At 39.9% G+C, this 22224-nt stretch overlaps 1 protein-coding gene across 3 annotated transcripts in view; it reads left to right on the top strand.

Moving 5' to 3' along the window:
- The window catches only part of LOC135464134 (tumor protein D54-like), a 39123-nt gene that overhangs the window by 9394 nt on the left and 7505 nt on the right, over nucleotides 1–22224 (top strand). The window contains exons 1-6 of one of the 3 annotated variants that reach the window (XM_064741626.1): nucleotides 3130–5012; nucleotides 8727–8863; nucleotides 10567–10715; nucleotides 14195–14254; nucleotides 20378–20479; nucleotides 21693–21753. In XM_064741626.1, coding sequence (XP_064597696.1) covers nucleotides 4763–5012; nucleotides 8727–8863; nucleotides 10567–10715; nucleotides 14195–14254; nucleotides 20378–20479; nucleotides 21693–21753 — 759 coding nt within the window. In that variant the 5' untranslated portion in view covers nucleotides 3130–4762. Of the gene's footprint in view, nucleotides 1–3129; nucleotides 5013–8726; nucleotides 8864–10566; nucleotides 10716–14194; nucleotides 14255–20377; nucleotides 20480–21692; nucleotides 21754–22224 lie in introns of those variants that run through there. The other 2 variants (XM_064741628.1, XM_064741627.1) reach the window with 2 other exon arrangements.

Genomic DNA, 22224 nt, shown 5'->3' with positions numbered 1-22224 from the left:
ATCCATCATCGTTCAACTTTTGTTGACCACAGCCAGTTGAATGCTGTTGAGGTAAGTTGAGTGTTCCGTCCACATTACAAATCAGACAGGTCAATATTGTCCAACACTGTTGACGTGTGTTGACGTGTGTTGAGCTGTGTTTTTTTTTTTACCAAACTTTTGATAAATTTTTTATTTTCGTCCCTGCCTTTGGAATCTTCAGGGAGAGTGTTGAGAGGCAAGGGTATTTTTCATGCTCCTGTATCAAAGAAACTGTCCCGTCGTGAGACCAGTTTCTCTCTTTCGCCTTTAATTTCACCATTTTGCCCAGGTCACATGCCTTAAGGCAGTCACATTATTTTTACATGCCCACTGATTGGCTACTTGATCATTAGAGACCTGAATGGTGAGCCATTGCGACTGGGATTTATTTGTAACTGTAACCCAGGAGCCTCTCACCAATGCGGTTGCTGTGAGTTCAAGTCCAACTTATGCTGGCTTCCTCTCCAGCCGTACGTGGGAAGGTATGCCAGCAACCTGTGGATGGTCGTGAGTTTCCCCCCAGACCCTGCCCGGTTTCCTCCCACCATAATGCTGTCCGGCGTCGTATAAGTGAAACATTCTTGAGTACTGCGTAAAACACCTGTCAAATCAATAAATAAATATTTGTAACTGTACACACAAGATTTATTACACAGCAGCAGAGACTAGGATTAGTGTTCAGGATTTAATCACAAATTGGATGGACTTCAGTATCAATTTTGAAAACTGGCAAAAACTGTGTAGAAAAAGAAAGTAACAGTTAAAGCTTCTGTTTGCTTGTATCAACATTTTGTAAATAAAATACATGTGGGGATGATGTTTACTGGTTTAAACAATATCCCATGCGAGAAAAATGCTATCAAACTCCCTGTGTTGAAAAGTTCTGAAACAGGCACAGTGTCGTTGGGTTATCTTCCCTGATCTTTTCTTTTTTTTTTTTTCTTTACTGTTAAAAGCACCTAGTCAATAAATGGTTTGAGTCCAAATAATGAAGACAGAAAACAGCTAAGGTAGATAATGTTAGAATATTGAAAGTTGAGGGAAAATGAGAACAGAATGACCAGAAATAAGCGATTAGTTGAGATTTAGCCGTCTAGCATGTCTGTGTGGTTCTGCTACACACGTAGGTGCCTTTGTGCCTAGGAAGATGTGTACATTTGCTATTACACAAAGCGATCTTGGCTGAATGGGTTACAGGGTGTTTGAAGACCCAGTTTTTGTATTATGTGATGTATGTGTAAAAGCTAACAAAATGTTATTGTTATATAAAAAGAGAAAAGTACATGTATATCTGAGACCTATTTTATTACCTCCTATACATTTGAAAGGACATGGTAAAATCATGATGACTTGAGGTTAACAGAAAAGCTAAGCTTGACTGGTACATGTCACGCTTCACTGCAAACCTTTTGTCCGTTGTAACCGTTCAGAGTTACAACTGACCCATCCTATATGCGTAATGTCCAGTCCACAGTAAACAGTGTGTTCACTTTGTTCTCTTGAAATCACTCTTTGCTGGTTCAGTGAACCAGTGGCTTAGTGCTAATTTACAGGTATTTGATGACGCCTGGTTGGTTGTTTTTGTCATCTCCACAGGGTCACCAGGAAGTGCCTTAGTTGATGTAAAGCCCCCAGAAGTTAGGGTACGGCTGTACATGTAAATGCAGACACTGTTAAAAACCGGTGTACAGAAACAGTGCACGGACATATAAAGTACACATATACAAATTGAGTAGTTTCTGGTTTCATGATCCTATGTACGGTATGTAATGATGAAATAAATGTAATCTGTAGGAGTTGAGTGATCTCCCCTTGTCAAGTGACACACCTTTCTGCTTTGCCAACTAAAGCAGTACTTAAAACTTGCCTTTCCACAAGTAGAGAAAATGTAGCTCTAGCTTGTATAGGATTATAGAATGGTTATTGTTCATGCTCAGAATTGGACTAAACTGGTAGGGTGTTCTCGACTCTCCCATCAGTTTTGTGGCTTAGTCTGCCAAAAAACATGAAAGTTTGTGGCTGACACCTGCTCTCTTCTTTAACTTACATGTACATGTACAGTATCGGTACAATCACATTTCCATGCAGTAAAGTAACAAAAAAAAAAGGCGATACAATCAAATACTTAAATCAATAAATCCTCGCTGTTTGATACCCCCTCATGGACACCCTCGCTTCTTTTCACGTGTCAATGAGAAACCTTGCACCGTGTCAGCAGAATGGGGTCAGAGTTTGGACCAGAGGGATCAACCCAGATTAAGATTTTATACATATTGTTTAAGAAGATATTGACTTCAGTGGAAGCTCTGAGGTTATGATTGTTACCTGAGTTTAGAGGTGTCATCATGACACGCATGTGCTACCTGCATGTGTAAGGGGGCTGACATGCATGACTGAAGTCTACAGGTGTGCAGGGGGGAAAGGATTTGCACCTGAGGCTCCTGGCAAAACATGCTGATGTAATGCAAAGATGAATGCCAGTGCAGTTTCAACAACCGATTGTGAGTGCAAAGGATTCTACACCTGACAGTCAGGTAGTCGGAATTGGACCTTGTTGTGTGATACCAAGCCGAGGCACATTTTGTGAGGAAGTCTTAAGTGGATGTGCGGTGCCTTCCGCAGTAAGGCGGAATTTTGTTGTGGATTTTACATGTACATGTAGCAGTCCTGCAGCAAAACTGTATTGAAGATACAGCTTTGTGTGGTTCAACCTAAGTGGATGTGATACTAGATTAAACCCATTTTAATGCCCACCTGTACAGTGTATGTTATCTGTGTTATCAGTGTAACAAGAAGGACCAGTACATGAGCTAAACAGCTCGGCATTGTGTGTTATAGAATATAGAAGTTTTGCGCTCAACTATTGATTGCGCAGTAAGTGTACATAAACTCTAAAGATAAACTTTCTGAATTGAAAGAACGAGAAGCCTGGGTGCCTGGGTACCTGTGCACAAGTTGATCCATTTGACGAGGACTATGGTGTGGTACAAAGTGTAATATGACCTGACTAACAGTCTCACTACATGAAGGTCAGATACAGTATTTGGTATTTATTGATTGGACACAATAGGCTTTTATCTGACTTTTGATATCGGGGGTTTGTTGTCGTGGCTATCATTGTTATCATACATGCACCTTTGATGTCACATCTTAGAGTTCATTATTTCGTTTAATCTTCTTGGAAATGCTGACATTGCTACCTGTCATATCACGTGTTTTAACAACGAACTTACTTGAACTACATGTTCAGTACATGAGCCTATGTCACTGTCTTGGTGACTGTGGTCTCTATCAACTGACATTTGAGCACTTTTATTTATTGAACTGAGGACACAGTTTAAAGCTTTGCCACTGTTGTCAAGCCCTTGTAGATTTGGAATGTGGACTCACTGTATTTAGCTTGGTAAATTACAAAGTGTGACAGGTAAAATTACAGTTCATGGTACATTGTGGATCAACAGTTCTGGCTGTGGTTAGGATACAGAAGCTGTCGTATACTGAGTTGACAATTGTTAACGTGTTTATAGTTGATTACGGAGTCTGATCAGGGTAGAAAGCATGTCTTATTACTGAAGAAGCCTGTTCATACATTTAACTGTGTGACAGGTAAAAGTGTGTTTACCTGCAGTATTCAGGTGTGAGCTATTAAGGCTTGTCACCTTGTTCTCATGTGACCCTAAGGGATAAGAAGGTGTGTTTCACCTGATGACATGTGACAGTGAGGCTGAAGTGGTAATTAGATACTGACAGCTATATACAACGTACATACAGGTAAACTATTCCCTAGCCACAGCCCACAGGTGTGTTTCACGGATCTCAGTAAGGAATATGAACAGAGAAAAAAGCATGGAAAAGGAAGCAGACTAAGGGAACTGAAGTCTAGGAGCTTTTTTGAACGCCAGACGTTTGTTTAACCGTGTGCTGTATTTGTCCCCCGTGTGTGTTATTTGAACATTGCGTTGTTGTTGTACAAACAGATGTCCATAGATGTACATACAAGGAGCATGGCTGTATGAGAGGGAATTATTTGTGTTGTACTTGTTCAGCCTTTTCCTGTGCCTGCCTCAGGTGAAGTGTCTACTGCGGATTACATGTGGGATCTTTCACACAAAGATCTTAATGTGATCTTTTTTGGTACGGATCTTGTGTTGATTCAGATTACACGGGAGCTTTGGATGTGACAGACTGTGTTCTGATGAAAGAAATTGGACAAGAAGAAGGGAAAGAATATCTTTTCAATTTTACAGAGAACAGATCCCTGTGCTCACAGCTTGGTACTGTACATAGCATATGAAGGATTTGGTCTCAGCACATGAAACGTGTTTTGATCACAAACTTTGAATTCACTGGGATGAAAATTTTTGTCAGGAAACAACGTCACCAAAAATCAAACAGAAAAGAAAAAGTTTTATTGGGACATGTTAAGAATTGACAGTATTGCAGAAGTGGAGTCTTAACATCTGTGTGGAATTCTTTTGCAATATTTCCTGGTTTTTATGATTCACATTGATAAACTTTACTTCAGCTTAAGCTCGACCAAAGATTGGAAGCTTTGATGGTCAGGAGCACATGTACATGGGAGATATGAGAACAATCAGATCTGACGGGAAGTGTAAGGTTTGGTTCAGTGTGAACCTATTTTTGTGACAGTGTTATACTGTGATCATTGACTGGGACATCAGTCCTACATTAGTACTACATCACTAGTTTTAAGTAATATAAAACAAAAAATCATATCAACATGCCAAGAGTTAGTGCCCACGTCAAGGAGTCTTCTAAAGATGGCACTTCTCCCGTCTCCAATGGAAACCGATCTCACGCCAATTCCCTAAACGAGGATGATGGTGAAATTGGGGAGTATGAGCCCAAAATCAGTAGTAGTGAGAATTACCACACGTACCTGCAGCTGGTTCACTCACCGTCGTTGTCAGATGAAGACGGCAATTCCCCCACCAAACTCACTCAGGATACCATAGAGGAAATGATTTGGGGTCAGTTGGGACTTTCACAGACATTTCTACTACTTATTGTAGTTATATAATTCATTTATATCGTACCATTAACATGTGGCTATTAATGTCTGGTTATTAGTATCTCTTGAGTTATGATTTTGTCTGTATGGTTTGTTAAATTCTTTAATTACCCTAATTTTTCGACCAGCACTGCAACCTAAATGCTGAATCATTCTGGGAGAAGTATGGGGTGTAGAGAAAAAATCAGCACAGTTTTATGAAGCTGACATCTTTAGTATCACAAGCAAATTATTTTTAGTGTCATTTTCACAATAATGGTATGCATAAATGCTTTAAAAGTTGAAGATGACTTAACATGCAATTATTTTAAGTTGATGTACCTTGCAAGTCTGCTTAAGTTTATAATGTAAGTTTCTTGAAACCGTTGATACATGACATTGCTAATTTTCACCACCAAATTGAATCTGCTGCATTACACTCGGAGACCCATGTTACTTCTTGATTTGGGGCCTTTTTTTCGTCGTGTGTATTGATGAGATTTTTCTGGTTGGTACTAAGACTCTTCCAGAAGCAGACTAGGGTCCATTGGTTAGGTTGGCTTATTAACTGTACATGTTAATCAGGATAGAATACGGCAGCTATGTGTGGAGTTGACTTTTCTGAGATTGAGCACAGTTTGCTGATGTGTAATTTCTGCAGTCTGGATTACATCGTGTAAAGGTTGAAGGATTTCACAAGGATTTGATCTCGGGTCTCTGCAGCCGAAATCCAGCGCTCTACCAACTGAGCTGAAGGGAAATTCCCTCTAGCTACTGCTAGTTTAAGCAGTGGAAAGCTGCTCCCGTTACACATTGTTCAGTGCACTGATAAACAGTTTATCAGTCATTTATACATGTTAAGATGCTTGTCTGTTATTGCTCAGACACACAAGTTGTTCAGTGGCCTACACTCTATCTCCTCATTCTTAGCTCCATCACACACTGATAAATATAAATCCATTTTTCCATTAAAGGTCAACTTGGAGAATTCCGCATGACATGAATCTTCAAAAGTTGTGTCAACCAATGAAACTCAGCTGCACATCAGCTGTTGTGGAAAGAATGTTCACCCAGACTACAGCAGTAATGCCCCTGACTGAATTACCAATCACATTTACCACTGGAAACCCACTGGCAGTAGGTTTATCCACTTGCTGACTGAAGGAATCTTATAAAAGCAATTTTCTAACATTTTGGGGGAACTGGTTGATCGGCTGTTGTTGTGGTTGTGGTTGCTGCTGTCTCGACTTCAAAGTCGATCAACAGCAAAAAAGCAGTGATGCACTCCCTGCTTGCCTGCCCACCCATCTGAAAAACTTCAGTTCAGTATTTCAGTGTTCACATTTCTTTATTAAAATCCTTAATAATTCATTTGGTTGTCCCGCATGGAGTCAGCTTTCAATCTGATCACATGATGTAAACTTTCCAATAATATTTTGTGTATGAATTTTTCCTGTCTCCAGGCAATTCTGCCTTTTGATGGGCTCTCTGATAACTGGGTCATGAAGCTGTTCTAACTCAGAATGCATATATTTATTAGTGAATGATGGAGTGAAGAATGACGAGATATGTCACTGACTGACTGACTGACTGATACTAGGAGTGTAATGAGTTGTTGGTTAATTTCCAGTCTGGCTCGCTCAGCACCTTCACAAACACTATGGGATAGAGCCATAGAATGTTCTACTTGATTCTCCTGCAGTAGTTCTACTAACTCTCAGGCACTCTTTTTCTTGTGTCTCTTGCAACAGTACAGGTCAACACGGATGTCGGTGCTATATTTGCAGCTGCCTAACCTTCAGTCCTTAGGAGATTGCCAGCCTCAAAGATCATCGCCCCACAGTAAAACAAAAACCAACTGGGGGATATTTTTGAAAGAAAAGACAAAGGGTTTTGGCAAAGTGAAACTCCTTTCCACAATAAATAATGCTGGCCGCTGTCGTATATTTAAGTGAAATATTCTTGAATAAATAACAGGGACCCGAGTAGATTCGCATAGTTTTGGTTTAGCCAGTGTTGTGATGAGAATTGTATTCATGCCAAGAGTGAAACCCTGTCCTGTCAGTCTGATCATAGAAATCAGACAGTTCTGTTGATGTGTTTACAGATGAGCATGGTCCTGTCCTGTCAGTCTGAGATTCATAGCTCAGATCATAGAAATCAGACAGTTGTGTTGATGTGTTTACAGATGAGCATGGTCCTGTCTTGTCAGTCTGAGATTCATAGCTCAGATCATAGAAATTAGACAGTTCTGTTGATGTGTTTACAGATGAGCATGGTCCGGTCCTGTCCTGTCAGTCTGAGATTCATAGCTCAGATCATAGAAATCAGACAGTTCTGTTGATGTGTTTACAGATGAGCATGGTCCTGTCCTGTCAGTCTGAGATTCATAGCTCAGATCAGAGAAATCAGACAGTTCTGTTGATGTGTTTACAGATGAGCATGGTCCTGTCCTGTCAGTCTGATCATAGAAATCAAACAGTTCTGTTGATGTGTTTACAGATGAGCATGGTCCTGTCCTGTCAGTCTGAGATTCATAGCTCAGATCATAGAAATCAGACAGTTCTGTTGATGTGTTTACGGATGAGCATGGTCCTGTCCTGTCAGTCTGAGATTCATAGCTCAGATCATAGAAATCAGACAGTTCTGTTGATGTGTTTACAGATGAGCATGGCCCTGTCCTGTCAGTCTGAGATTCATAGCTCAGATCATAGAAATCAGACAGTTCTGTTGATGTGTTTACAGATGAGCATGGTTTAGTCCTGTCAGTCTGATTATAGAAATCAGACCATTGTGTTGATGTGTTTACAGATGAGCATGGTCCTGTCTTGTCAGTCTGAGATTCATAGCTCAGATCATAGAAATCAGACAGTTGTGTTGATGTGTTTACAGATGAGCATGGTCCTGTCCTGTCAGTCTGAGATTCATAGCTCAGATCATAGAAATCAGACAGTTGTGTTGATGTGTTTACAGATGAGCATGGTCCTGTCTTGTCAGTCTGAGATTCATAGCTCAGATCATAGAAATCAGACAGTTCTGTTGATGTGTTTACAGATGAGCATGGTCCGGTCCTGTCCTGTCAGTCTGAGATTCATAGCTCAGATCATAGAAATCAGACAGTTCTGTTGTTGTGTTTACTGATGAGCATGGTCCTGTCTTGTCAGTCTGATCATAGAAATCAGACAATTGTGTTGATATGTTTACAGATGAGCATGGTCCTGTCTTGTCAGTCTGAGATTCAGACCTCTGATCATAGAAATCAGACAGTTGTGTTGATGTGTTTACAGATGAGCATGGTCCTGTCTTGTCAGTCTGAGATTCATGCATCTGATCATAGAAATCAGACAGTTGTGTTGTTGTGTTTACAGATGAGCATGGTCCTGTCTTGTCAGTTTGAGATTCATGCATCTGATCATAGAAATCAGACAGTTGTGTTGTTGTGGTTACAGATGAAGATGGTCCTGTATTGTCAGTCTGAGATTCAGACCTCTGATCATAGAAATCAGACAATTGTGTTGTTGTGTTTTTACAGATGAGCATGGTCCTGTCTTGTCAGTCTGAGATTCAGACCTCTGATCATAGAAATCAGACAGTTGTGTTGATGTGTTTACAGATGAGCATGGTCCTGTCTTGTCAGTCTGAGATTCAGACCTCTGATCATAGAAATCAGACAATTCTGTTGTTGTGTTTACAGATGAGCATGGTCAAATGTATACAGAATCCCTCAATTCGCCCTCGTTTGAGGGTGATGGTGTGCCGGACAACATCCAGCGCATTGACCCAGCAGAGCGGGAACGGATGATGCAAGAGTGGAAGGACGAACTTCATAAGGTATACGGTAATTCTTCTAAAACTTTTTCACATGTTTGCAGGATGTTTTCAAGCAAATGCTAAGGTCCTTATTTTGTGTAGATTGATAAAATTACAATTTTTGTGAAGCCTTGAAATTGGCCAATCCATGTTTAGTTTTATCTTCAAAATCTAGTTAAAGACTCAAAGTTAGAAAAGGTTAAGGGATTAGGGTGCTAGCATGACTAAGGGCAAATTTATGTTACATTTAAAGAGCTTGATGTGTCCTAGTAGTCTTCAGGTGCATGAACACTGAATAGTTTCCAGGGGAACCAGATTAAACTTTTTTGGAATTGTATTTGTTCATTTCATTGGTGTTTTATGCCGTTTTCAAGAATATTTCACTTATACGAGGGCAGCCAGCATTTTTATGGTTGGAGGAAACTGGGCAGAGCCCACAAGTGTCGGAAGGTGTGCTGGCAGACCTTTCCATGTGAGAGGCTCCTGGGTCATTACGCTGTGCTGGCACACTTACCACCAGGTCATGGAATCATATGAGGGATGACTTTGCACAGCAGAACTTGTCTCGTCATATCTCCAGTTTTGTTCTACAATACTTGACATCCAAGACTTGTTTGTTGTATCACAATCAATGCGTGTTACCACAGTGTTTGCAATGTCACCTTGCATCAGCATTTCAATGAGTACACACCGCTGGTGTGCGTTTATGCTGTATGTCTGGTGTGCACCAAACATGAACAATGGCTTGACATCAAGGTTCCAATAAATTTACCATGTACATACAGCCAGGTACTTGGGAAGTTTGCGAGCAACCTGCAGGTGACTGTGAGACTCTCTTGGGTTCTGCCCTGTTTCCTCCCACCATAATATTGGCTGCCGTCGTATAAGTGAAATATTTTTGAGTGGCGTATAACACCAATCAAATGCAAATAACTTTTGAAACATGGTCAATCCAACTAGTGTTTTTGAAAATTCTATTTGTGTTATTTACATGTTAAATTTGCTAGGCACAGTTTAGCTTCCACCTAAAAATAAATAAAAAAAACATCTTTATTTTTTGAAGGTAATTTAGTCACTTTGTACAAAACTGTTGTTCCCCACGGCCTTCTACAAACAAAAACAATACTCAGAAACAGTTATATGGTTACAAAGGACAAATATGACAGCTGTTCCCACAACTGTCCCAACCAGCAAGTGTGGCAAGGTAGTAGGAGACAGCCCAAGGATTGGTAGTTGACTCGAGTTCCTGGCCTAGCATGCCAAGGATTGGTAGTTGACTCAAGTTCCTGGCCTAGCATGCCAAGGATTGGTAGTTGAACTCAAGTTCCTGGCCAAGCATGCCAAGGATTGGTAGTTAACTCGAGTTCCTGGCCTAGCATGCCAAGGATTGGTAGTTGACTCAAGTTCCTGGCCTAGCATGCAAAGGATTGGTAGTTGACTCAAGTTCCTGGCCTAGCATGCCAAGGATTGGTAGTTGAACTCAAGTTCCTGGCCTAGCATGCCAAGGATTGGTAGTTGACTCAAGTTCCTGGCCTAGCATGCCAAGGATTGGTAGTTGACTCAAGTTCCTGGCCTAGCATGCCAAGGTGTGTAATGTGAAAAATAAATGTATCAAATAATTGCTTGCTCAACCCGGTTGCCCCTTTCCACCTAGCTATCTGTATGTGCAAGCCAGTTCCTGAGTAGAAAATACTTACCTGAGACGTAACTCTGTGTCTTGACAGGTGGAGGAGGAGATTGTGACACTTCGTCAAGTATTAACAGCCAAAGTGCGAGAGTCTGCAGAGCTGAAGCGGAAGCTGGGCATCACCCCATTCCAGGAGTTTAAACACGACATGCAGAGCGGCATCAACACAATAAAGGAGTCCAATACGTATGTATTTTAAGTGGTATGAAAGTTATTTCAGTACAGATCATCATTACCTTTTACCTGGGCGTTACACATGGTCCGGGAACGGTATTGGTTTTTCTGTTCTCACACCAGTCTATAACAAGTTGGAAGTTAAATATTCGGGTGTTATTTTGTTTTTTTTTTCATTTTAATTTTGTCCAAACACAGTTCTGTATTTATTTAGCCCGTCATCAAGTTTGCATATTCTAATGCTGAATATTTGAACAGATTTTAAGAACTTCCTTATTTCCAGTAGAACAAGATGAAATATATGGATTACAAGCCTTTTTTTTTTTTTTTTTTTTTTTTTTTTTCAAAATGTAACTTTTCAGTGCTGGTTCTTTCACCAGTATCATTGCTTGACAAAGGTGTAACAACCAGCACTGAAACATCTTGACAGTGGCAAAACAACTATCTTTGACACGTTACTATTTTTTCAGTTACAGAATTAAGTAAACTGTATATTTTGTCCTGTTCTAAAGTGTTCGCCACTTGTAAATGCCAGTTCTTATTTTCTTCTTGACAAATCTTGAAAAAATATCCAGTCTTGGGGCAAGTACAGTAGTGAAATCATTCTGTTTATCTGTTGTTAATGACTCTCCGCTGAAAGATTTGATCGAAAGATTGACCATCGTTATATATCTGAAAAGTTTTTGGGTAAATTTAAAACCAGTAAATATGTAAGTAAAGAATAAGTCTTTAAAGTATAATGACGTGTACTTCTCCAAACTTCTGTGTGAAATATATCCTGATCTCTAAATTCAAATATTAATTCTTTAATCAAATTACATGTGATGTTTTCAATTTGCGTTTTCTGCTCTGCATACATGTGAGCTCAAGATGTGACTGAACTCAACTCAGCTGATTGTACAGAGGTGGTTCAAGTCGCTGACAGCCATACGACTTAAAGATCCGATGGCAAACACATAGCAACTGAAGTACAACTCTAGTTGAGACATGTTGGTCTTTTTGATTTGGACCCGAGGCATCAGTTGGGTTGATTTGAATCAGGTCTTAAGCTTCCTCATGTAGGCCGGCCAAGCGGAATGTGCAAAATTTAAATTTGGCTGTACCATGTCAGTGTAAATGTACTCAGATGTGAAATTGTGTTATCTGATATATGTTTTTAAATTCCAAAAACAAAAATACCCCCTAGCCTGGTTTTGTTAAAAATTTACCAAATTCCGCCTTCTCATATTTACCTGTTCCACATGGCTTTGGCTTACTTGTATTCCTTCATATAAGCCTCCACCATACCTCCATTAGAACTAGTACTTCCCAACATGCTGATTATAGTTCATGCACAACAGGTGGAGATCAAACAAATTTGTCATCCATGTTTCTTTTATGATGATTAAGAACATTAAGTTCGGAGTAAACACCTGTGGCACATCTTTTTTATGGCCATTGAGTATAGAGTAAACACATTCTTAATTATGACCACTGACTACGTTAGGTATGGACTAAAGGTGTTTATGATAAGTCACTGGTATCAAAGTACCTCATTTATACTAGAACATGTATAAGACCTTAGCATGTCTAAGTAACTTTTAGTTTTATTTTTAAAATTATTTCCAATTTGAATATACATACAAAAGCCTGTAAATTCCTGAATCACTGATCAGGTTAATGAAAAGAGGACAGTTGAACCTCAGCTTGACAGCTGATGCGGGATGTTCAAATCCGTCAATCTCCTTGTTAACTTAAGCTTAGGTATTAAGAATAGGTAGGGTGGTGTGAGACATGATGCCTACATCGCTGGTTGCCATGGTAGTTATGTGCTCGTTACATTAAGAAGGCTTCGTACAAGCGGGGCCCTTGTTATGGTTTCTCATTTCATAAGCCTGCCTTTATAGTTAAGAAGTTATCAATACATGTATTAAAAATCAGTTAGTCAAAACATCAGTACTGAAGAAGCTCTAACATCGGCTAGTCATCATCAGTGTCTGATGGCCTGGCCAGATACCCTTATTTTCCTCGTCCATTCTGAGCTTTTACATATGTAGTGCATGCTTGTCCCTCATCTAGCTCCACACTGCCTGTATTAGTCATACCATTAACACCTCCCCACCCCACTCCCCAGAGGTTCTCCTTCCCATGTTAATGGTTCAACTATATGCACTAAAGCTGAAATCTTGAATTTAGTTGATTGCTTTACTGTTGATTGCTTGGCCCGAGGATCAGGGCGTTGTTTTCAGTCAGTCATCTCAGTGTATTGCAAGACCTGAATGAGTCATGTAAAACTGTCTTTTTGTCCAAATCTCGGCATAAATGACACTCTTGCATGGAAAGAAGAACATTGTGTCCTTTCTCAGTTGCGAACCAGTCAGGTTTCTGTCTCGGACAGTTTGAAATAACAACAAAACAAGGTGGTGTTGAACAATAAGATTGGCAGAGAAAACATGGCTCATTTGCATACGCTACTCCAACTGTTTTTATAAACCTTAGGCGTGCAGTACAAGAATTATGTTGACTTGAAGCAACACACTGAAGCTCGGGCTAATAATTGCATTATGTTTTTCTAACAATTCACCATTGTAGCTGCCCAGCGTACCAGCGGATATACAGGCTATGTTTCTTCCCAGTACTCACCACTGCACTCAATAGCAACACAAATCTCTCTGGTTTGAAGTGCCCACAGGCCTGATGAGCGTGTTTTTTTCCCATTATGGCAGGAAATCCAGTCTCCTGTGCCAGTACAAAAGTGGGAGGGATCTTCCTCCCTCATCTCGGAATTTGTCAGCATGAAGTTTTCAACGCAGGTTGTCTGTATATTGCAGTGCTTGGGTAAAGGGAAGGAATGTAGTGCATAAAAGTAAATTTAATTCACTGGTGTGCAGGGTAGATTATGTCGCACCTGTGTGCAGGGTGGATTACGTCTCACCTGTGTGCAGGGTAGATTATGTCTCACCTGTGTGCAGGGTAGATTACGTCTCACCTGTGTGCAGGGTAGATTACGTCTCACCTGTGTGCAGGGTAGATTATGTCTCACCTGTGTGCAGGGTAGATTACGTCTCACCTGTGTGCAGGGTAGATTACGTCTCACCTGTGTGCAGGGTAGATTATGTCTCACCTGTGTGCAGGGTAGATTATGTCTCACCTGTGTGCTTGGTAGATTATGTCTCACCTGTGTGCAGGGTAGATTATGTCTCACCTGTGTGCAGGGTAGATTATGTCTCACCTGTGTGCAGGGTAGATTATGTCTCACCTGTGTATAGAGTATGAATGGAAGTTGTAGCACTGCATGAAAGTACATGCTCTCAAAATGTATTTAATACGGCTGTAAGGAAAAGTAGGAAAATGTAGCAGAAAATCTTTTTGGTATGTATTTTATTTCAAGTAAACACGAAGTTGAGAATGTTGTAGATGGATAAGAATTAGGAAAAATTACGGGTTCAGCAAAACTAAGGGGTAGAACTCTTTTAACTTTGTATTTTGTATTATTTTGATTGCTATTCCAGGTATCAGAAAACAAATGAAAAACTTCTGCAGTTAAATGAAAAGATCACACAAACATCTGCGTGAGTAAAAAGTGTGCATAGTGTTAAAAATTGTTTTGAAGATATGAAATTCAGCAGATTTGCTTCATGTGGCCGGCCTACGTCTCCTGTTTTGTGGTTGTTTATTTTTATTGATATTTCCAAGTACACATAATCTCTCAAGATTCCAGGCTTTCTTAGTTTACTACCACTATGCTTAAAGTTATGAATCGCTTAGTCACTTATTTGGGGGGAAATTTGGGGAATTTTGTTTCCTTTTTCTTCAAAAACATGTTGACAAAAAACATTCTGGTAAATTATTTTTATCATTGGTCTGCAAAATACCAATTAATACTGGTTGAAACAATGAAAGGTAAAAATTTGGAGGCATTATAACTGTTAAATTAAACTTGACACATCATGTAATGTATAAAGGTGACACATTACCGTTTTGAGAATCTGAGAAATGTGGCAATTAATTTAAACTCAAAAATATTAATTTTAAATTTTTTAAACAATTCATTGTAAATGTATTTCCCGTAAAACACTCCACAAAGGGTGTTTATTTTGTTTGAACCACTTTGGCTTGTGTCATGAAATTTAAGTACATGTATTGTTGCATTGTCTGGAATGTTGAGAGATTATTGGATACTGTTTTAGGGAAATGGGGTAGGTGGGTGCAGACATCAGGACTAAGAGTGGAAAATTTTGGAGACATCTAATGATTTGCATTTTATTGCTCATCAGTTTACTTTATAGACCAACATGGACATGTGCCATATGTACGTGTGGAGTTTATTTGATGGGCATATTGGACTGACTGGGTTAGAAACTGTTGTGTTTTGATGTGTTGCATGTATCATAACAGTGCTAAACTCCCTGTATTTGTAGATTTTCAACCACTGTATGAAGGACACTGCTTTTGCTGTTTAATTTTAATGATATAGTTAACCACAAACACTTTGAAGCAAGCTTTCAAATGTTCATTTTGATCAAGCGAGAAAAGTTACAAAAAAAAAAAAAAAACATCAAAAGGAAGAATGAAAGAAAGAAAATTCCTTATGAATGTGATCTGGTTTGATGTACAGTGACAGTGGAAAAACTTTAGAATTCTGAAGCTGGAATAAAACTCCAAAATTTGCTGCATTGTGTGACCTGGTAATGGAACACGTAGACTGTTGCCCCTGTAGACTGTTGCTCCTGTACTGAGCTCACAGTTGTTACTAACCTTCAAGCCTCTGTGGCTTCTGGGTTAGCGTGCAGGTAATATCCGTGCAAAACCCTGTGTCATTTGATCTGCATGTTGTTGGTGCATGTGAAAGTGGTTGATTGGCATGACGTTGGGCCCGGTGTCTCTTAGTGTTAAGGGTTGATTGGCATGACGTTTGGCGCTCGGTGTCTCTTAGTCTTAATGGTTGATTGGCATGACGTTGGCTCGGTGTCTCTTAGTCTTAATGGTTGATTGGCATGACGTTGGGCTCGGTGTGTCTAAGTCTTAATGGTTGATTTAATACCTGCAGTTAAACAAATGAAACCAAGAAGAGAGCAAAGTTGATATCCCACATGCACTACCCTAATTCTCAACCTTTACGCATATGAAAGAGCAACTTTCAGTGCAATTTATGCACATTTGTAATTTAGCTTTGGAAACAAAACTAACTTAGTTGGATTGTCCTATTTGCAGGCTTCACAAAAAGTATAATTTTATCAGAAAACACAGAATAATGCCTTCAGACTTAGCTGGAATAAACACCTTGCAAACAGGCAAAAAGATTGAAGGATTACAGTGGCTGTCAAACTTACTGAGTAAGCCATACTGAAGCAAGGGTGAAAAAGTAGTGTTTGCTAGTTTAATGGGTTGTGTGAAATCAAGCAGCTCCTTATTTCATTTGTTATAATGCTAGTTAGTGCCTTGTGGGAAATCAAGCAACTCCATAGTTCATTTGTTATAGTGCCATTTAGTGCCTTGTGGGAAATCAAGCAGCTCCATAGTTCATTTGTTATAGTGACATTTAGTGCCTTGTGGGAAATCAAGCAACTCCATAATTCATTTGTTATATTGCCATTTAGTGCCTTGTGGGAAATCAAGCAGCTCCATAGTTCATTTGTTCTAGTGCTAGTTAGTGCCTTGTGGGAAATCAAGCAGCTCCATAGTTCATTTGTTCTAGTGCTAGTTAGTGCCTTAGTGTCAAGATATATCTACTTAGGACCCAGAATTATTCACATACAGTGCCAGAATCAAGCTGCATGAGATCTAATATTGCTGACTTATTATAGTGCCATGGGTGCCATCACATAATTCACCTAGCTTTACTGTTTCTCCATGTAGCTGCATGGAACTTTCATGAAACATTGTTCATTTTGTTATAGTGCCAATCCAGTAGACCCTTTGTTCACAGATTGTATTACAGCGCTTATATGTAGCTGAACAGGGCTTAATATTGATTCTTGGTGTAGTGCCCACATCTAGTCTGTCCAGATGTACATATCTGTGCAGTAACATTTAACACGGAATATTTAATATGTAATGTTTAATACATGGTTTTGGAGTGACTCCATTACGACAGTTATGAGTTTTGTCCAAGTGATGAAGCCGCTTCATAGCATGGGAGGGCCCGTCGCTGAACATAATAATACTGGCATTCGTGCTGAGATCAAGCTATCAGAACATCAGTATTTTTGGGCCCATTGCTTAACATAATAATACTGGCATTTGTGCTGAGATCAAGCTATCAGAATATCAGTATTTTTGGGCCCATTGCTTAACATAATAATACTGGCATTCATGCTGAGATCAAGCTATCAGAACATCAGTATTTTTGGGCCCGTCGCTGAACATAATAATACTGGCATTCATGCTGAGATCAAGCTATCAGAACATCAGTATTTTTGGGGCCCGTCGCTGAACATAATAATACTGGCATTCGTGCTGAGATCAAGCTATCAGAACATCAGTATTTTTGGGCCCATCGCTTAACATAATAATACTGGCATTCATGCTGAGATCAAGCTATCAGAACATCAGTATTTTTTGGGCCCATTGCTTAACATAATAATACTGGCATTCGTGCTGAGATCAAGCTATCAGAACATCAGTATTTTTGGGCCCGTCGCTGAACATAATAATACTGGCATTCGTGCTGAGATCAAGCTATCAGAATATCAGTATTTTTGGCCCATCGGTCAACATAATAATACTGGCATTCGTGCTGAGATCAAGCTATCAGAACATCAGTATTTTTGGGCCCATCGCTTAACATAATAATACTGGCATTCATGCTGAGATCAAGCTATCAGAACATCAGTATTTTTGGGCCATTGCTTAACATAATAATACTGGCATTCATGCTGAGATCAAGCTATCAGAACATCAGTATTTTTGGGCCCATTGCTTAACATAATAATACTGGCATTCATGCTGAGATCAAGCTATCAGAATATCAGTATTTTTGGGCCTATCGCTGAACATAATAATACTGGCATTCATGCTGAGATTCAAGCTATCAGAACATCAGTATTTTTGGGCCCGTCGCTTAACATAATAATACTGGCATTCATGCTGAGATCAAGCTATCAGAACATCAGTATTTTTGGGCCCGTCGCTTAACATAATAATACTGGCATTCATGCTGAGATCAAGCTATCAGAATATCAGTATTTTTGGGCCCGTCGCTGAACATAATAATACTGGCATTCGTGCTGAGATCAAGCTATCAGAACATCAGTATTTTTGGGCCCATTGCTTAACATAATAATACTGGCATTCGTGCTGAGATCAAGCTATCAGAATATCAGTATTTTTGGGCCCATTGCTCAACATAATAATACTGGCATTCATGCTGAGATCAAGCTATCAGAACATCAGTATTTTTGGGCCCATTGCTTAACATAATAATACTGGCATTCGTGCTGAGATCAAGCTATCAGAATATCAGTATTTTTGGGCCCATTGCTCAACATAATAATACTGGCATTCATGCTGAGATCAAGCTATCAGAACATCAGTATTTTTGGGCCCGTCGCTGAACATAATAATACTGGCATTCATGCTGAGATCAAGCTATCAGAACATCAGTATTTTTGGGCCCATTGCTTAACATAATAATACTGGCATTCGTGCTGAGATCAAGCTATCAGAATATCAGTATTTTTGGGCCCATTGCTCAACATAACAATACTGGCATTCATGCTGAGATCAAGCTATCAGAACATCAGTATTTTTGCAATAGTGGGAACTCAAACCCACCCACGAATTCAGAAGATTGGCCTAATCCTGTTAAAGTAGTTTTCTATATTCTATAATCTGTATTCTCTATACTACCGCATGTTAAAATTGGCAGATTACCATGCTGTACGTTGCCGTAAAGTAATGACATCAAGTCACCATGGGGCCTCCGTGACTCAGTCGGTTAAAGCGCTAGCGCAGCGTAATGACCCAGGAGTCTCTCACCAATGCGGTCGCTGTGAGTTCAAGTCCAGCTCATGCTGGCTTACTCTCCGGCTGTACGTGAGAAGGTCTAGCAGCAACCTGCGGATGGTCGTGGGTTTCCCCCGGGCTCTGCCCGGTTTCCACCCACCATAATGCTGACCGCTGTCGTATAAGTGAAATATTCTTGAGTACGGCGTACAACAACAATCAAAAAAAAAAAAAAAATCAAGTCACCATGGAACGTCACTGTGTTCTGACAGTCATAATATCCTGTCTTAAAACCTGGTTTGGCCATCAGAATATACCACTAGAGGTGGCAGGTTCGCTCATTTCCTCTGCCAGATTCCTGGGTGATGGTTCATTTTACACACTTACAAGATTAAGCCAACTTCTCTTCATTGCTTTTGTCTTGTACATTCTACTGGTGACAGATATTGCCTTGACAAATCCTCAGCAATGAACACCAGCAAAAGCATAAATACAGCACAAAGCGAAGCAAGCTAAACAGTAAATATGAACAAAACACCTGTATATAGTCTGGTTTTAAAAAATACATGAATTTATTGTTCAGCATCATTTCACATTTTGTGACGTGTTGGCATCTTACTGAAACTACTTAATTATAAATCTGTATCATTAGAATCAAACCATAAGATTTGCGTATGTCGACACCCTCAGTTGTAATCAGACCAGAGAGTAAAAGATTACGAACTTGCACAGAGTATGTCGACAGTATTGTCCTTGTGCCCATTTCACAATCATGTACACAGAAGTCTTTGAAGGTGTTATGTACCCTGGACACATGCGGTGTCATATCTGCTAGTAACCTGACAAACCTCCTGACTTCAGGGTGCAGGTGTTATGTACCCTGGACATAGGCGGTGTCATATCTGCTAGGTACCTGACAAACCTCCTGACTTCAGTGTGCTGGTGTTATGTACCCTGGACATATGCGGTGTCATATCTGCTATGTACCTGACAAACCTCCTGACTTCAGTGTGCTGGTGTTATGTACCCTGGACATATGAGGTGTCATATCTGCTAGGTACCTGACAAACCTCCTGACTTCAATGTGCTGGTGTTGTTTACCCTGGACACATGCGGTGTCACATCTGCTAGGTACCTGACAAACCTCCTGACTTCAGGGTGCAGGTGAACAAGTGAGGGTAACTGTTTGACACAGTACAGTGTGCTTACAGGCCTATATTTGAAACTACTGTAATTCTTCGACCTTTTCCCATTTTTCTGTGTGGACTGATATACTTTGTGTGAAGCCCTCCAAAATCAAATTGCAGTGAACGTTGGTCTTTTATATGCAATTTTTTGTGTACACCAAACACAAGCATGTTGCATGTGTAGTATGACTATTTCTGTATTTGACATTCTGTATTGTTTTGTGTCAGAAGTAAGTGTATCCCTTATACAGTACATGTACATGGAGTTTACATAAAAAAAAACATGTTCTCGCTGGGACATTCACAATTTAAGTCAGATTTTTTTCAGGTAGTAATTAAGGTTTGCACTCACCTGAAGGTGTGAGGGGAATTGTTGGTGTGAGGATGTTATGCTTGTATCGGGTTTTGATAGGTGTTGAGTGGGATGCTCATGGGGGGGGGGTATAATGTATTAGGGCATACCAGGAAAGGGAGAGAGAGGGTGGAAGGGTCCAGTGATTATCCTCCTTTGTGCTGTTTTATATTTGTCTTGAATTAATGTTTAATTCCATTTCTATTTAGATACCAGAAGACTTCTGCTGTCGTGAAAACTGCATCAGAGAAAACAAGCTCTGCTCTCAGCACCATCGGCACGTCTGTGTCCCGCAAACTAGGAGATATAAGGTACGCTGTGCAAACTAGGATATATAAGGTATGCTGTACATACTAGGAGATATAAGGTACGCTGTGCAAACTAGGGGATATGAGGTACGCTGTGCAAACTAGGAGATATGAGGTATGCTATGCAAACTAGGGGATATGAGGTATGCTGTACATACTAGGAGATATAAGGTACGCTGTGCAAACTAGGGGATATGAGGTACGCTGTGCAAACTAGGGGATATGAGGTATGCTGTACATACTAGGACATACAAAATAGGTTGCCCAAACTAGTAGATGTAAGATAGGCTGTACAAACTAGGGGATATAAGGTAGGCACCAAAAACTAGCAGATAAAAGACAGGCTGTACAAACTAACAGATGTTACATAAGCTGTACAAACTAAGGGATATAAGATATGCTATACATACTAGGGAATATAAGATACGCTGCACAAATTACCAGATATAAGATACACTCTACCAGCTAGATAATATAAGATTGCAGTATGTATAATATATAAGTTGTACAAACTAGGGGATATAAGATATGCTGTACAAATTAGGGAATACAAGATTGGCTGCACAAACTAGCAGATATAAGATAGGCTGTACAAACTAGGGGATGTAAGGTAGGCTGCAAAAAATAGCAGATATAAGATAGGCTGTACAAACTAAGTGATATAAGGTAGGCTGCAAAAAGTAGCAGATAAAAGATAGGCTGTACAAACTAGGAGATACAAGATAGGCTGCACAAATTAGTAGATATAAAATGAACTGCACAAACTAGCAGATATAACATAGGCTGCACCACTAGTTGATGTAAGATAGGCTGCACCACTAGTAGATGTAAGATAGGCTGCACCACTGGTAGATGTAAGATAGGCTGCACCACTGGTAGATGTAAGATAGGCTGCACCACTAGTAGATGTAAGATAGGCTGCACCACTAGTAGATGTAAGATAGGCTAACTACCTGCGGATGGCCACGGGTTTGATCTAGGATCTGCCCTTTTTCCTTGCATGAAAATACTGGCCACTGTTGTATAAGTCAAACATTTTTCAGTTCAGCATGATGTAAATCATCAATCCAGTAAGTAAATATAGCCGTAACAGATGTTGTCAGTTTGTGGAAAAAACAGCGATGATAAGGATACAGAAACAAACATGCACGTAGAAATTCACATGCTGATATTCACATTGCTAAAAGTAAATGTGATGTGTGTTTGACATTGACAGAAATTCACAGACGTTCCGTTCCATGGAGGAGAGGGTAGGCTCCACCTACGCCAATGTTAAGGTGAGATGGGGTATAACTTGGGGGGGGGAGAGGCGGGTATTGGAGAGTACCTGTCGTGGTTAATTGGTTAAGGTGCTTGTCTTCTTAAACAGTCATCAGATATGCAAGTCGTTGGAACAATCCCAGCCACTAGGTGGCCGGGAATTTTTGAATTTCCACTGTTCTTGGAGCGTTAGTGTTGGTAAGTGGCCATCAGTGCTTGTGTGGCTGTTCAGGTGATCTTGGATGAAGGTCATTTGATTAGACATCTCCAGACTTCTACCATATGTCATGAAAATCCTATCAAAGTAGTATCAAATGAACAGGTGTGTATGGTAAATGACCAGACTCTTTGCTCAGGTATATGTCGTAAGTATTACCTTTGGACATTTGGTGCTGAACCCAAAGAATGTTTCCCGTAGGATATAACCCTGGGGCCACTTTCACAAAACTTCGTAGGTTATGTTTCTGGTAACTTTCTTGGTAAAAGAT

This window comes from Liolophura sinensis, chromosome 3 (assembly GCF_032854445.1).
Source record: "Liolophura sinensis isolate JHLJ2023 chromosome 3, CUHK_Ljap_v2, whole genome shotgun sequence".
In the NCBI taxonomy this organism is placed as follows: Eukaryota; Metazoa; Mollusca; class Polyplacophora; order Chitonida; family Chitonidae; genus Liolophura; species Liolophura sinensis.
Note: the sequence above shows the minus strand (reverse complement) of the source record. Positions and strands in the feature narration are given on the sequence as shown.